This window comes from Ictidomys tridecemlineatus, chromosome 8, assembly GCF_052094955.1.
Source record: "Ictidomys tridecemlineatus isolate mIctTri1 chromosome 8, mIctTri1.hap1, whole genome shotgun sequence".
Taxonomy (NCBI): Eukaryota; Metazoa; Chordata; class Mammalia; order Rodentia; family Sciuridae; genus Ictidomys; species Ictidomys tridecemlineatus.
This window is the reverse complement of record NC_135484.1, coordinates 100,289,960-100,306,829: the sequence shown is the minus strand read 5'-3', so window position 1 is coordinate 100,306,829 and position 16,870 is coordinate 100,289,960. Positions and strand designations below refer to the sequence as shown.

The window sequence follows — 16,870 nt, the reverse complement described above, 5'->3', positions numbered from 1 at the left end:
AAATTAAAATGTGAGATTAAAAAAATGTGTTACCCATTCAATGAATCAACTAATAAATTAATTTGAATACTTCAGGTTCTTCATTCCCCAAGCCTTATCTCCTCTGTAGGATCCAAAGAACCCTCATAGGGGCCTTTCTAACATCCAAAGCAGTTTTCATAGTATTCATTCCTATCTGCAAGATAGCTAAAATTTCATATTTTGAAAGGCTTATTATACTCCCACAGTCAAACCCAAAAATGAGCTCATGTATTTCTGCATAGTATCAGGTTTCACTGAGAACATTCCACACAGTATTTATCTAGACCAAGATGGCTTCAATTTATGAAGCTGTGCTTTAGAAGGAAATTGTCATGTCGTGTCCCTGGGGGACTGCCCACTTCCTGTCATTAATAAGGTCATTTTCATAGAGCTCATAAAACTCACTGTTTTCCACTGAGGTCATAAGTGTGACTTTAAGATAAATATTAAGCATAGTTTACCTATGATGATTCAACTCGTGTATAGTGATGTAATTATTCAGTGACATAATAATAACCAGAAATGATAAGGACTCTTTTGGCAAAATATGATGAATGACTATTGAAACCACAGTCTCATTCACTATGAACATATGATAGGAACAGGCTGATGTCATGAATTCAGTCAATACATAGAGAGACACAGTTAACTTGTTCAGCTGAATTAAAGACAATATTCAGATTAAATATTACCTGAATGTCCTCTTTCTTTTTTAAAAAAGGGCAAGGTCTTAGATTCAAGCAAGTGTGGCAAAACCGCTTTCACACAACAAGCTCTGGTTACAACACCACCAGGAAAAACTTGGACATAAATTATGACGACCGTAACCTTGTAAAACAATGTGCAGAGCACTTACAAATTTATGATCTCTCTCAATTGCAGAATTTAACAAACAATGATGTCTAGCACATTCTGAGAATTACCTATGGATGAGACACTATGCTAAGTCTCTCTATTATTTAATTGCTTCTACACTAAGAGATAGAATTAACAGATACAGGGAAATTTAAAAAAATGCCCAAAATTACATAACAAATAGAAGAATGAGCCTCAAATAAATTTAGGTTTATCCTAGAGCCCACATTCGTAATTACTATATCATAATGCCTCTGCTGGACTTAGATTCCTCCAGCTATAACAGGTTGGTAGGTTATGCCTTTCTACTCCAAAAGCTGGCCATTGGATATTACCAATCAATCTAAAAGTGAAGTGAGTTGCCACAGTCACAGACAGGGACAGTGCTAGAATCAGAAGCCAGGTACCAGCAGTCCCATTTACTGTGAGACCCATTTGTCTCTGCTGCCTGCCTAATTATCCTAAGGAGGTAGGTAAGGCCCTTTCAGATGTGAAATGTCAACCTTCTCAACTGTTCTCCTCCTGCAGTAGAAAATTGTCATATATTAGGACCCCCATTTCACAGAGAAAATACAGGCACGAGGAACTCAGTAAGGTTCCTTGGAGTCAGTTGGGAAACTGTCAAGTCCCTATAGCTTATGTCCCTGATCTAATGACTAGCTCAGCTCTGCTTTCCATAACACCCCTGTCTGAGGCACAAAAAACCTCGAAGATACACAACTGAATGAAAACGAGAAGGATAAAGGGAGAGGAAAAAGAAAAAGAAGTGGGGTGGTGGAAGTGAAGAAAAACCAAAAGGAAATGAAAAGAAATAAAAGAAAAGTAAATAAAATTTAAGAGGGAAAAAATTGTTTCTGGATTTCAGTAACAAGAGAAGCAAAATTGATTAGGGAATGAAAAGTATTTTCAAGTTAGATTCTAAATAGGTACACACACTATAAAGAAAAGGTAAATTTTGTTATTTCACCGGATTTCATGAATTTTCTAGAAGACTCTCCTTAAACAAAAATTTAGGGATTAAATTAAGCAACGTGGCTTTATTTTTTATCAGTGTCCAGTACAAATATATGTCTTCATCCATTCATTTGCCAAAGAGAGATCAAGGAAGAATTCTACATGAACCCCAACCTCAGACTAGTGTCTAGTTGGCAGTTAAGATAGTTAAATGAATACATTTTAAATGTATAAGACGACAAATTCTACAAGATGAATAGGATAAAGTACTAAGGAATTTCACAAGAGAAAAATTCTCCAATTTTAAGAAAATAAAAATATTTCCGAGAGAGAAAAGCATTAAAGAACACAAATGAATTTTGAAACATAAATACTTTTAAAAAAAATGATGGTGATTTAACCAGCCAAAAATTACAGCTGTCTAACAGCTATTCTGTAGTCACCAGAAGAATGGACAAGTGACCCATGGAGACTTGATCTTGTCCAATCAATAACACACTAATAGACCACAGCTTTATTCAAAATATTTTTAACTCAAGAAAACTCTCTCCACCAACAATGACAGCAAGTTTGAGGAAGCTGCTGCCTGACCAAAATACCTACTTGCATCCTTCCTTTCCTATCCTATTTGTGATCTAGCTCAGTTGTCTGTATTTCCTTGCCACTGAAAATATGGCCTTTCTGTGGTCTCAACTCAATGCTGTGATGTTGAATGAGGTCTCTGCACCCTAATTGATCATCACTTGAACTTTTCCAAGTACTATATTGTCAAGTACTTTAAAATTTTTATTCACTTCAAGCATCTTGGTAGCTATTCTCTGCTAGACATCACAGAATTGCACTCACTATGATTGCTTAAATATTGGGCCAAAGTCTCAAAGGACTCCCATGCAGATTTCTAGAGCTCTTTTTCTACAGACCTCCTTCCTCTCTATCAACCTGTCCTGCAAATCCCACCAACATCAGCCAGCCTGGACTCCAATCTCTGAATGATCCCTCCAATGAGACTGTTTCACTCTGTCTGGATTCTATTTCCCTGTGCTGGGTTTTGAACAATGCTCACAGATAGAAAGTCACTGTCCTTATGTATTTCCATTCTCCAAGGATCTCAGCTTTGTGCTGTCAGTTATGCAACATCTGAAATACACGTTGACTAGTTTTCTAGTTGTGAATGGCATGTGGGTAAGCCTGAAAATCATTGCATTCTCCTAGCCCAAATAAGAAATCTGTCCATTCAAATGTCTTAGCAACGCACTAAAAATCTAAGTAGATGATCAATCTAAGTAGGACTTCAGGAAGCTTTCAAATGCCAGCATCTGTGAGCAGTTATTCTGGTTTAATCTCTCTAGAGTAATATCTGATCTCCTTCCTGGGAGGAGTAGAATTTGATTTGCCGAGATTCTGGAGTTGGGTGGAGGATAGAATTTAGGGGGATGAGCAGGCCAATTTCTCTTTAAAGAGAAAGCAGACCTTTCATTCATCTCCAGGTTTCAGTAACACTTCCCATCACCACTCTCCCCTGTGAGTGTGTTTTTCTGGGCCCTGGAAAATTACGTACAACTCACGAGTGCCCTACACATGCACCATGCACCTCACACTGTCCTAGAGTTTTAGTACCTTCTGCCCTGATTCCTCTTCTGCTTCCCTGAAACTTACCTGCACTGTACATCATAATATAATACTTCAATAGAGCTCACTGGACTGACCCACCTGAAGATGATGGGACAGAGCCCTCACTTCAACAGGGAAAAAGCATGGCACAGGCACCTGCCAAATTGAAGGCAGTGGGACAGGTAACAGCCCTGGAGGAAATCTGGGCATAGGTAAGTCTGGGTGACATTCTACACTATAGCTTTCTATAGAAATCACATTATATATTCACATATTGGATGCTCTAAAAAAAAGTCCTTTAGTGGGAAAATAAATAAACACTCACACACACACACACACACGCACACACACACACACACACACACACACACACACACACAAATATTTTACACCCAACTTTCCAAATGTATTTGTTTTTGGAACCCTTTTATTGCTTATGTATCTATTCTATTAATGTCCCCATATTCTCACATAGGAAATCCTTGAACTTGGAAGTGAAAACCTGGGTTATAGACCTCATTAATCATCTGCCAGTGGTGATCTTCCCCAGGTCTAAGCCAAGATAAGGCAACCAAGCATTCTAGCAAAGGTGGCATGTTGTTCCCAAGCCAAAGCAGGAAAATCAGACATTCAGAGATAAGGTAACCATGTATTGCATAGTGACGAATTGTTCCCTGGCCCAGTAGGGTTTCCACATACCCCAACAAGAGTGCCATATTATCCCAACACAATTATTAATTATCGTCCTTGCACTCTCAAAAGCATTCTGATTTGGGTGATAAGTCAATTTTGTGTTCAGTTAGTTATAAACCCTCTATTTATAGGATTCATTATATTCCAATCCTGAAGCAAACTAAACTACCCTACCAGAGAGCAGAATCTAGAATGAATAATTTCTCTATTGCCTTTCTGGGCCCTGGACAATTACGGGAACATTCAGCTATACTTGTTTCCCAACTCCACCATGTTGATCCAGTCAGCACGATAGCAATTGTGCTTGAGACCTTAGTTGCGTTCTTTAGGACTCCACTGGTGCTAAAGTAGGTCTTAAACTGATGATTTTGCTGTAAATCCCTGCTATTGCTCCCCTCGTACTACTTGATAGGACTCTGCTCCCAAAAGAGCGTTTAAGAGTGTAGACATTATCATCAACACTTGAGTGCAATGCTTATCATGTCTTGAAGCTACAGCAGTGGCACCTACCTCGCGGTGGCACCTACCTCACAGTGGCACCTACCTCCTCTTTGCCCCTCTGAAGTTTCCCACACAGGCTCTAGTCTAGCAGGTTCTGACAAATATACTCCTCCCCACCATCGGTTCCTGAAGATTAAATGGCTCACTTCACCACAATGACTTATGGCTGCATGGGTTATGATGCCAAATAATGAGCTCTGTGACCTTTACCAAGGTCTATTTTAAATCTTAATTCATCTTTGAAATGAGACGGCTGGTCTGGATGGTGCCCAATGCTTCATCCTACTGCGGTAAACTGACTTTAGATACTGTCTTTCAAACCTCACCTGCTTCCATGTGTGCCCTCACTTCCCAATATCCCTTAATAATAGGAGTATCTTTCTGTCTTACTTTCTTATCTGATTCAGAGCATGGCAGAGGCTCTTGAACATGGTTAAAACTCAGTAGATAGGGATGGGGTTGTGGCTCAGTTGTAGGATGCTTTCCTACCATGTGTGAGGCACTGGGTTCAATTCTCAGCACCATAAAAATAAATAAATAAAATTAAGTTATTGTGTCCATCTACAACTAAAAATATTTTAAAAACCTCAATACTTATGTGTTGCATAAATATTTTAAAACAAGTGATGCATGTAACCTTCAAAAAGTCTCTAAATTCAACTTTGAGAGAATGAAAAGTTAAATAAGATCTTAGAAGTTAAATGATTGGCCCAGGTAGCAAGAATTACAGAGAAGCAACTCTCTATCATTTTTCTGGCATGACTAGCATTGCCAACAATAGCTAATACTGGACATTCACTATGTGTAAGACTCAGAACAACCCTATTAGGTGACTATTGTTGCTATCCCCTACTTTACAGATGAGAAATGGAGGCACAGAAGTGGTGAGTAACTTGCCTAAAGTCCCCCAGGTAGAAAGTGATGTATTCAAACCTGAATGTTCTGGTTCTGAAGCTCACAGATTTAACCACTGTGCTAACCTGTCTCTCCCTCTCCCTTCCTTTTACCAGCATTTGCTTACATGAGCATCCCAACAACACTAAGCGATTGTGTATCCAGACAGAAACTGAAGCCCAGAGAGGATTAACAGTTGCTCACTGTCCCACAGCAGTTTCATCTCACTTTGAAATGTCAGTTAGAGCTGTCTGCTAAGAAAGAGGCACAGAGTGAAAGGGAGGCTGCAATGGGAAGACAGTGGTTCTGGAAATTCATATCAACAGTGAATTGAAAGGAAGGGGCATTTGAGGGGGACACAAAGAAACAGGAAGTGACAGCCTTCAACAATCACTGAAAGGAGGGTAAAGGGAGGAAGAAGGTTAGGAAGTGATGGAAGAAACACAGAAACCCCAGAGGGGTGAAAAGGATGACAGGGAGCAGTTTAGGAAGAACAGGAAAAAAAAATATTTGCAATTACATACCTTGTCAGCACCTGTGCAAAAGTTAGACAAAAACATATACTATGAACCAGGAAGTATAGTTTTGGATTTAGACGGTTTGACTCAAACAGCACTCTTGAGTGAATCTGGAACAGTGTGTGGCACATAATAGGCACTTAATAAACGTTTGTTCCCAATAAGAGAGACAGAGAAGAAAAATCTAAAAACTGCTTTCATAAAGAGAAAGGCACCTGAGGGAGAAGGTGCTCAATAAATATTATTTTTTGTCTGTGTACAGTGAGAAGCCTGGGGAGTTGTAAAAGATTATCTGATCCATTTCCAAAGAGCTCTTAGCCTCTGATTTCAATTCTCGCAAATTCCTTGGGGAGGCTGTGTATCTTTCACTGGGGACTTAAAGACACATTCTTAGAACAGCCACTTGAAGGGAGTGTTGTGGGTGATTTCAAAACAAATGCATTGAGGTAGAGTTGCTGGGCCAGTGGCCCTGCAATCCTTCTCATTTGTAATTTCCACACAATCCCCACCAAGGTGAACATTCACACTCTGCTCCCCATGAAACAGACAAAAACAGGATGGACCAGGGACTCGTTGTCCCACCACACTGAGGAGGGCTGAGTGACTTGGAAGCCTTCCAGAAGGGCCTGGTTAATTGTTAGGCCATTTATTTTATGAAGAAATATGCATGCAGAAATCAGGACAAAATGCTGGGAGATTATCTGTTCAGAATTTGCTTTAAAAGAGCCCAGGCAGCATTCATTTATTTTTGAGAAAATATATGATTAACCATAGTTAACTATGAATTCAGATGTTGTGCATTAGACCAGCTCCTCAAAGTTTGAGAGCATTTAATATTATATATCGCTGCCATTTGGACTAAATTGTTTTTTTAATGTACACAATATTACAAATTTAATTTGAGCTGTTTGAATCAGTCTGTAAAAAAGATTTGATTATACCTGAGTGTTCTGGCCCCAGCTTTTCCGTATCTCAGTAATCTTGGCGGTAATTGGCTGATTAGGCGTCTCACACTCCATCTCTGCCTCAGTTTCCATGGTAATGTTACAGGAGCTATTATAGATGAGAACTTCATCTCTTTCCACTTTAGGGCTGAAACGAGAGGGGAGGTTAAATGGGGTGTCATCAATCTTAATGAAATGCAATTATTTTTACTCTTATTAATCATTGCAAGCCATTAGCTTGTGGCAACTACAGGCCACCATTTGTCAAATTTTGCAAATTTCTGTAATTTTGTTTCCATTCTTTTATTGTTTATTTGTTTTTCCTTTATCTGCTCACCCTGCAATGAAAATGCACATGGTAAATATCTTTCAGTGAGGCCTTTCTTCTTTTCCCAATCTATCGGGAACATCAGTCAAAGCTTCTCCAAACCCAACTTAACAAAAAGATGCAGACAATACTTCCAGTTCCAAAAATGGAAACTAATGTTGGACAGAGGTTTTTGGGTTTTTTTTTTAATTTTTCCTTTTCCCCTTCCCTTTTCCTGATCTTACTCACACTTAGTGTTGGGGGAGTGAATTGCCTGAATCCCCCCAGGGCAGATGGAGAAATTGGAAAACCCACACAACTGGCTAACTGGTCCCTAATTCCAACTGTGAAAAAATGAGCTCATTTAGGCTTTCAATTCCCTCTCCCCAGCTGATGGCAATGAGGCTCTGTTGCTAGCAGTGGAACATTAACTTAGTAAATTAATTAAACTTACTTAACAGCCCAGACTAAGGAGATTCGATATATGTGCCAGTTATACTACCAGCCACTCACTTTAAAAGTCCCCTTGCTTTAAGGGGAGAAGCCAGACTAGATTTAAAATAAAAAACAGCAGTGTATGTAGCATTACAGAAAATAAGCAGTCTAGAGGAGGTGAAAGCATGGATATTGCAGGATATCAGCCCCAACAGGTGTGATATTTATTCAAAAATAATCCTGGCTTTAGGCACTGTTGCAACTAACTCAAAGATTATTAGTAATAATAATGCATGATGTTTTATACTTTTCAGCAATTTCATATGTATGATCTCATTTCAGCCTGTAAATTAGGTGGAGGAATAAAAAATGTAACCCAAAGAGATCAGGGATTTGCATAAAGTCAACATAAAATTATGCCGCTCACAAATTCAGAATCCAGGTGTCCTGCTTCCTTGGAGCAGCACTCTTGAATTTTCAGATGCTGATTGAACTTCAGTAGTGAAGATGGCAGAATCCAGGAAGGGTGGGGGGAAAGGGCAAAAGGTTACTGACTGAGAAACTATAAATCATGTTGAACTGCAGCGTCTTTTTTCAAATCAATACTGAAATGGTTTCTCCCACAATTTTCGAGAAATAATGAGCAGTAGAACTATCACATCTCACCATTTACTCTTCTCTTCTTCATGCTAAAATATTCTCAGCCCCGTGCCACCAAGACAGGACTTTAACACCTACTGTCCTCTAGACCTATTTGGGGGTTATATTGATATTTTAATACTATACCACCCAGAACAAAATTCAGGGTTTGGGCTGACCACTGAGGAACTGGTCTCCCTTTATCTGAGCTCTCCCACCTATAACACCTAACACAGTTAATTTTGTGTCCCCTTAAACTTGCTGGAAGAGAGTAGTGAAGTCAAAGTCCCAGGGCTGCAATTGCCAGAGAATTTCCCCATGCTGCATTTGTCAGTTGATTCTCAGAGAAGCCCAAGCATGTAAATGTTAGGCTTGGAAACAGGCCAGTTGCATTTGAATCCCATCTATATGGCCTTGAAGACATGACTCTGTGAGCTTTGGTTTTCACATTTATAAAATGACGTGACTAATAACTCAGTTCCTATGTTATAGAGGTATTAAGGAATAAAAAAAAAATGAAGTACACAAAATGATTAGCACAGAACATGGTACACAGTAAACATCCAACAAAGGCAACTGTTGTCATAATTTTTGTTGGTAGTGGAGGTGATGGTGCTATTGAAATATAAATATGAAAATTTACATTCCTTATTGCTTTATTTCACCTCACTGACTTAAACACATCACTCCAATACTTTTTAAATTGGGAGACTAAAATCAACATAAAAATCCATTTAGTTGAATGCTCATTCAAGGGGTAGATGAAGCCATGGGATAAATACACCATTTGCTCCTGAAGAGTCAGTCAAACTACAAGATTCAGAAAGGAGAAGCAAAATAACATAACTTCTGAATTAAAATGCAATTGTAATGTAATATTTAGGTAAATATGGCAATACGGTAGAATAGAATGCAAAACCAAAATAAACTTTTAAAACACCTGACTTCAAATTAATTTGAGGTTAGTGTCAGGCCACTTAGGACTTTGCAGAATTATGTTTTGCTAATGGGGGTGGAGAGGTTGTTAGAATAGTTTGGAAAGTTCGCCCTCCATATACATCATAAGTCACAAGTAGACCTATCCCAAAGGAAATGACATTGGTTTTTGATACAAACATACTCTTTGTGAATTGGTTCCCAGACAACCTCTTTTACTTCTGAAGGCTCACAAATCACCTGCTTGAACACTCCTCCTAGAATTGTGTCAGGGCTAATGTCAGGCTTAGTTGTCTGAATTTCCAGAATTCTCCCATTTTCCTTTTCTACTTTGGAGACTATTTGCCCATCACCTTTCCCCTGTTACTGGGCTCCACTGGCAAAGGAGTGAGTAGAGTGGGCCAGGTCACACTGCCCTCCTTGTGCATACCTGTCAGCAACATGAGTCTTCCCTGATCACATGTTTCCTGCTCTGAAGAGAGTTCAGGCCCTTTCTGTTAGACGGTTTTATTTGTCCCTGATTACCTTGCTGAAGATTGTTTTCTCTTTTAAAAGCCATTATCCAAATTAGCTGAGACACCAGTATACCAAAAATAGACGAGCATTTACAAAATTTCAAATTTTCTTAATAGCTATGTTTTCCTCCCAAATAATGTTGTGAATTGGACAGATTTAAATAGAAAAAAAATGTATATAGGTACAAATAGATGTAGAGATACAGACATGGATACAGATTTAGATAAAGGTGGACATGCATGCACAAATGCATATATATGAATATATCTAAGAGAATGTGGTAAATATTTCAGGTTCATATAGTGACAAAGATGGTTCTAGAACCTAAGTTTCCTGACTCCCAATGTATTGCCCTTTGGGTTGGGCTCGTCAGATCCTAAAGTCAGAAGGCAATCTTCTTGTATATACTTTTGAAATAGGTAGCAAAGGCTTGGGTAGAAATTCTGTCTCCCCCACATAGCCTGAAATTGCTCCCCTGGCTCTGGAATCTCATTGGTCCCAGGTGGCTCAGCTGAGGTTATCATCACAAACACAGAGAGTCCAGCATGGCAGTAAGAATGTCATGAGTCAGAAGCCTTGGGTTCCGCTGCCATGGCTGCCATGCCTTGACTGTGGACTTTGGAAAGTGATTATCTTAGGAGGGAACCCCAACTTCTTTCTTTGGCCTAAAAGCCCCTATACCTCCCCAGGAGCTTTCCTTCCTTCTCACTATACTCCTGCTCAACCGGCCTCTTCACAGCTCATAAGATCTAATGCATTTGCCACCCCACTCCCTGGCTTTACAGAGTGATCCCTTACTCTTGGGATCAAGAGAAGGGTGTTTGACTCAACTTTTTCACTGCTGTGACTAAAGGACCTGACGAGCACATTCATAGAGGAGGAAAACTTTATTTTAGGGGCTCATCGTTTCAGAGGTTTTAGTCCATAGGAAGCTGGCTCCATTCCTTGAGGCGGAAGAGTGTGGCCAAAGGAAGCAGCTCACATGATGGTCAGAAAGCAAAAGAAGAGATCTCTGCGTGCTGAATACAAAATATACCCCAAAGCCACTCCTGCGATGCCCCACCTCTTCCAGCCACACAACCCCCTGCCTTCAGTTACCACTTAATTAACCCCATCAGATGAATATTCACTGAGTGGGTTAAGGGGGCCACCTAACCCAATCATTTCTCCTCTAATCCTTTTTGCATTGTCTCACCCATGAGCTTTTGGGGGACACCTCACATCCCAACCATAACAGTAGCATAAAAGACACTTCTTCAGAGGTACAACTCCGAAGAAGCTATCCAAAGCAGCCCCATTTTTTCTACCACATTAAGACATTTAGCACAACATGCGATCATACTGTTTGTTGTCTTCGTCCCCAGCTCTTAAGGGCAGGGACTCTCCTGCCTCATCACCAGTGAGTTAACCAGCACCTGGCAGAATACCTAGACTCTTGATAAATGATGGGTGGATGATGGCAGGAGAGATGAACAGATGGGCTAGGCATACTTTTTTAAACCACAGTTATATAACTGTCTTTGACAAATGGAATAAAGCCATAAGATAATGCTGGCCGTGAGATAAAGCATTTGATGAAAGTGAATTCCCTGAAAAGACCCTGGAAAATAGTCCTCTGGGTTCACAAGCATAAACCTAACAGAAACCAAGTAAGCTATCTGAAGTATGCTTTTCTTAATGTCCCTTGTTTAACTTATATTGTTTCTCAGTTATTAAATCAGCACATATTCACTAGAGAAATACATAAAAATTCAATGAAAAATAATTAATGTGATCAGTATTTCAGCTACGTAGATATGGACACTATCAATTTAGAATATGTCTCTCCTGTATATCTTGCTAATCACTCACATGTGTACAAATATATATGTATATACATATACATACATATTATATGGAACAGTAGGATTAAATTGATACATGATTTTGTGACCTGTAATTTTCACTTCTCAATGTATTGAAAGCATTTTCTATTTGTTTAACTACTCTACATCATGATTTTTATAGGTTTCTTAATGTCTTATCATTTGGATGCATTCTTTATTATTTAAACTTTTTAAAAATATTTTATTGTACCTGGAATGTCAAAGGATGTGGCTGTTTGTGGCTATTATAACGTCTATTTACTTTTTTAGAAAAAAATCCTAGACATAAAATTCCTGGGCTATAGAGTATGAAGAATACCAAGGTGTTATTAGTGCTTTGCCAAATCATCTTCTAATCATCATGTTGACTTCCCACTGGTCACAAAGGACAGCACTGGATCCCCATCGTTATCACCACTAAATATAAACCATATTGTTTAAATCCTAGGACATTTAATTCTAACTCAAGAAAACACTCAGTTTTTCTGTTGCAATGGCCAGAACATTGAACAGGACTTTTGAAATGATATTGAATAATAAATGTCTAACTTTAATGGTATCTGAGGCTCAGTTGCCTCAGGCTCAGCATAGAGTGAAGAGGAAGGGCACAAAGAATCCAAGGGAATATTCAGGTAGAGTCCTGAATTCAATGGAGCAGGAACCACTGGCTAGTACTTCTTGGTATCCAGCATTTGTGAGCTCTGAGATCCAGCCTCACCAGAGCACAACCCTCGATGCCCCATTTCCTGTGCCACCTCAGCAAGATGCTCCACATCCTTCTAGGAAGCAATCAGCCAAGGAGTTTCCTCTTTTCCAATGGCTAAACACCAAACTCTGGTGGCAAGTTCCTGATAAAACAGACTGTCTCAAGACATTAAAAAATCAGACTGGTTATATCCTTCACTGAGAGCCATGGGTCTTGTTTAGCTTTATTTTTAATGAGATTTCGTGTGTGTGTGTGTGTGTGTGTGTGTGTGTGTGTGTGTGTGTGTGTGTGGTGCTGGGGATTGAACCCAGGGCCTTGTGCATGCGAGGCAAGCACTCTACCAACTGAGCCATATCCCCAGCCACTTAATGAGAAAATTTATATTCATTAAGTTATCAGATGTAACCACTCTATCTAGATAAGGAATAAAGATGTAGGGCATTGTTCATCCCTGAGTTAGTACCCTGCATATAGGAAAAGAACTTCGGACTGAAATTAAGGCCATCCAGAGTTCCCAACGCAGTCACGCTTTAAAAAAAAAAAATTGTTTAGAAAAGGGGTTTAACCTGGAAGGTGGTGGTATTCATTTGTTAGATTTTTTTTCTTTTTTAGGTTCAAAAAACTCCTTATGAGCTTATGGCTTTTAAGCCCTAGATCTACAGTAATTCTCTGTGTAACCCCCCCTTCTTTTGAATAAACATTGTGCAATCTGCTGGATTTCTCTATGACTTTTTTTCATACTTGTGAATCTGTTTGGAAAGAAAAGAGAAAGGGAAAAGGGGGGAAAGCCTTCTGTTTTTCATAATGTCTAATCTTTTTCCCCATTGGCATTCACCAGATGTTGCTTTGGATCGGAAGATAAATATTAAAATCTAAGCAAGAACAAAGTGAGTTGTTTACTGGGCAGATTTTTCAGATGTTCTCTTGAACACTTGAAAAAGACAGGAGATGCTTTGATATGCAAGCTGGCTGGAATCCACCATGGAATGGCCCCTCCAAGAGAGCGGCAGGCCCCCAGGCCACGTCCACCCTGCCAGGGCTTTCCAATGACTCCGTGGGTCCATTGGCCATCGGGGAGGTCAGAGAGGAAAGGAAAAGGTAGCTACCTGATGAAGAAGCCAGAGAATGATGGAAAGTCTGACTTTTTCCAATGATCTGGTTCAAAGAGACACTGGGAACTCTCTTCACAAACATAGAGATAAGGCCACAATTCAGGTAGTCTCTCCGTCCCCATGGATACAGTCAAATCACACTGCACATAGGTGTGGCTGATGACTTCACAGCTGTCCTCCTTGGGCTTCAGGCCACACAGGAAGGCCAAGGACTCTGTGGGGAACAGTCACTACGAGGTTAGGCAAATTCACAGAAAGAGCCAAAGGCTCTTTGTTTTAAGAACGAAGTTCATATGTCCCTCCTCCAATAGGAAAATGAAGCATCAGTTTACTCTCTAAATGCATTATGTGTATTTTATGCAAATAGAAGACATAACAATTTTGTAAAATATAAATCATCATCATAAAAAAAAACCTTGGGTGTATATACCAGCCAACATGAGATTGAAAACAGTTCTAATACTTCTAAATCTGTCTGCTCCCTCATGGGTCCATTCCCTTCCTCCTCATTCTCGGAAATAATCCCTTGGCATTTTTTAGATAGCTTTATCAAACAGGTTTGCGTTCCCAAACAAGAGGTTATTGAGTTTTTCTTTTGACCTTTATAAAATGTAATGCATGACCAAATATTCTTGGTCTTGCTTTTTTTATTCAGTGTGAAATTTCCAAGATTTCTCTATGGTACTGCATGTAACTATTGCAGATACAGGCTCACTGTTGATAAAGACTGCACTTCATGAAAGTGCTAAGATGTGTTTACCTATTCTTTTTCCAGTGGAATTGGGAGTATTTCCAAATAGTTGCCACTACAAACATGTGCAAAGTTTTCTCTAGGGTGAATGACTAGAAAGAAAATATCTTGTTCAAATGGTAAGTGTAAGTTCAGCTTTGCAAGACAGTGCCACACTGTTTTCCAAAGTGGGTATGCCATTTGAATTCCTACCAGCCATGAATTCCTGTTATCCATACAGTTGTCAGCACTTGAAATGATCAGGTTCCTAATTTTTGTCAAGTGTGTATAAAATGGTATCTCACTGTGGCCTTCATTTTCATTTCCATCATTACTTTTTAGGTTGAACAATTTTTCAGATTTAGTAATAACTCAAAGTTTCTTCTCCTATGAAATTCCCATTCCTGATCTTGGCCCATTTTTCTATTGGGCTATTTGTCTTTTTCCTATTCATTTGTGTATTTTGGGTACTAATTCTCTTAAGGTTTTATGGTAACTATTACCTTTCCTAAGTTTATAGCTAGACTTTTCTCTCTTTACATGGTTTCCTTATTAACAGAACTTCTTGATTGTCATATACGTATGACCATCAATATTTTGTTAAGAAGAAAAGCAAGTGTTTTAGGTTTTTGACCCTCAGGCCATCCCTTTCTGGGTCATGAGACACATGTAAAAAGCATCAATAAGTCAGAATGACAATAATCTTTAACTGGGAGATGAACAAGTCTCTACACGAGTGGTTTAGGAGAAACTCTGAAAATTCTAAAAAAAAAAAAAAAAAAAGAGGAAAAAGAAAAATCTCTCTGGTCTTTTACTTCTGTGGCTAACCTGTCCTTGCAGGTACCACAGCAGCCATCAAGGATTGTAGGCTTTGAGCCTCTGATGGCCTGTCTCATTATAGTGCCTCAGCAAGGGCCAAAGGAGAGGTTTGTAGCTCTGTGATCACACCCAGATGTTATCATAGTTGCTGCTACATTCCAAAGCACCTGATACCAAGGAAGTTCTCTGTAAATGTGCTTTAAATGAATAATAGCAACAAAAATGACTGACAGAAAGATTCTCTTGCGATAGACAAAACATGAGAACTTCTCAGTTAGTAAGCCCTAAGGCAAATAAAAACAGGCTCAACACCTATAAAATAATGAATTCATTATAGGTGATTAAGTGGATGCAAATTGACAAGGTGGATTATAAAAAGCACCTAGGGCTGGGGATCAAAATCCATGGGTTTTACTCAAAGTTCTACCTCTAAATAGCTCTGTGACCTTAATCGCTTTAGCTTTTCATGCCTCTTGGAAAAGTTAAAGTTTCCATGAAAAAGTCATTTGGTATAATTCAAGGTATAAATGCAAGAAACGGGAAGATCAAAGATCTTTGCTCTTTTTAAACAAATGCAAAGTGTTAGTTTTACCTAACAGGATGTTTTAGCAACCCATCATGTGAAAAAGTAAAATTCTTCTTTGGTAAGAAGTATAATTTGGGGGGAAAGGTAAAGATAGATGACCACAAAACTAGCAAAATAACTTTATTTTTAGACCCATGCTTAAATCTCCTGTCCCAGTCATGAAAATGAAGCACATTAGGACTGTGGCATAGGAACAAACAAAATAATAATTAAGAAAGTTTGGATTCTGAGACATCATCAATAACCTGGAATGTAAAACATCACTCTATCATGCAGTCAAACTAAAGATTAAAATTCAAAGCAAGAGTCAGAATTCAAAGTGACCTTAGTAAATTAGAGAAGTTAACAGAAACAAACAAAAAGCCCAATGAAAACAGTAAGGCAATAAACTACAGAAGGAAAAAATAAATCATATAAATATGAGGAAAATCCAGCTGTGAACAGCTATGTTAGAAACACACCCACCCACCCCACCCACACACACACACACACACACACACACATTGGGATAATCATAGGTAACAAAAAATTATAAACCAGCAAAACATCAGTGTACTTTTACAAACACATCTGGAACCAGATGATATGCAGGCATTTCATGATGTTACCCAATATGACTATATCTTGCTTACTCAGAAGAGTTACCTTGTCTGGGGATTCAAGTAGGCAAGCACAGAAAAGAAATACTAAAATGTTTATTTGGAAAATTTGGGCCTTGGTGAGTCCCAAGAATTCACATTTCTAAGATGTCTCCACCCCATCACACACACACAAAACTAGTTGCTGCTGTGCTGGCCATATGGAACACACTTTGAGAACTGCTCCCGTTGTGACCTGAGCTTTCCAAAGGCTATCAGCTGATTGAGGTTGAAAAGAAGCTAAGTGGGGGAGCACTAGTTAGGTAGAATGATGGATTTCTCCAAGAAAAGCAAGTGTGAAACAGGTGTGAGGATAGCTGGTGGGAAGCCACTTCTAAAAACCTCTTTGAAATAAAACGTAATCCTAAAGAGAAGTTTAACAGTTATATGTAATCCTATCTTAAAGCAGGAGAATTAGTAGTAGCTTCCAGTGATTTCTCTCTCACATCACACATACACACACACACACACACACACACACACACACACACACACACACACCTTTAACTTTTGATGTCCATTACAGACCTACTAACTAGAAAAACAAACCAAATTATGATATAGACTCAAAAGGTTTCATTGGGTTCCAG

General features: G+C 39.0%; 1 protein-coding gene across 9 annotated transcripts in view; it reads right to left on the bottom strand.

The window, feature by feature from the left end:
* Positions 1-16,870, bottom strand: part of Pkhd1 (PKHD1 ciliary IPT domain containing fibrocystin/polyductin) — a 432,625-nt gene that overhangs the window by 347,115 nt on the left and 68,640 nt on the right. For all 9 annotated transcript variants that reach the window (XR_013425107.1, XM_005318573.4, XM_078019904.1 and 6 more), the window contains exons 34-35: positions 13,502-13,721; positions 6,989-7,139 (exon numbers count right to left, since the gene is read on the bottom strand). Coding sequence is in view for 8 of the 9 variants with exons in the window: in XM_005318573.4 (XP_005318630.2) it covers positions 6,989-7,139; positions 13,502-13,721 (371 nt within the window). In the remaining variant the exon portion in view is untranslated. The remainder of the gene's footprint in view (positions 1-6,988; positions 7,140-13,501; positions 13,722-16,870) is intronic.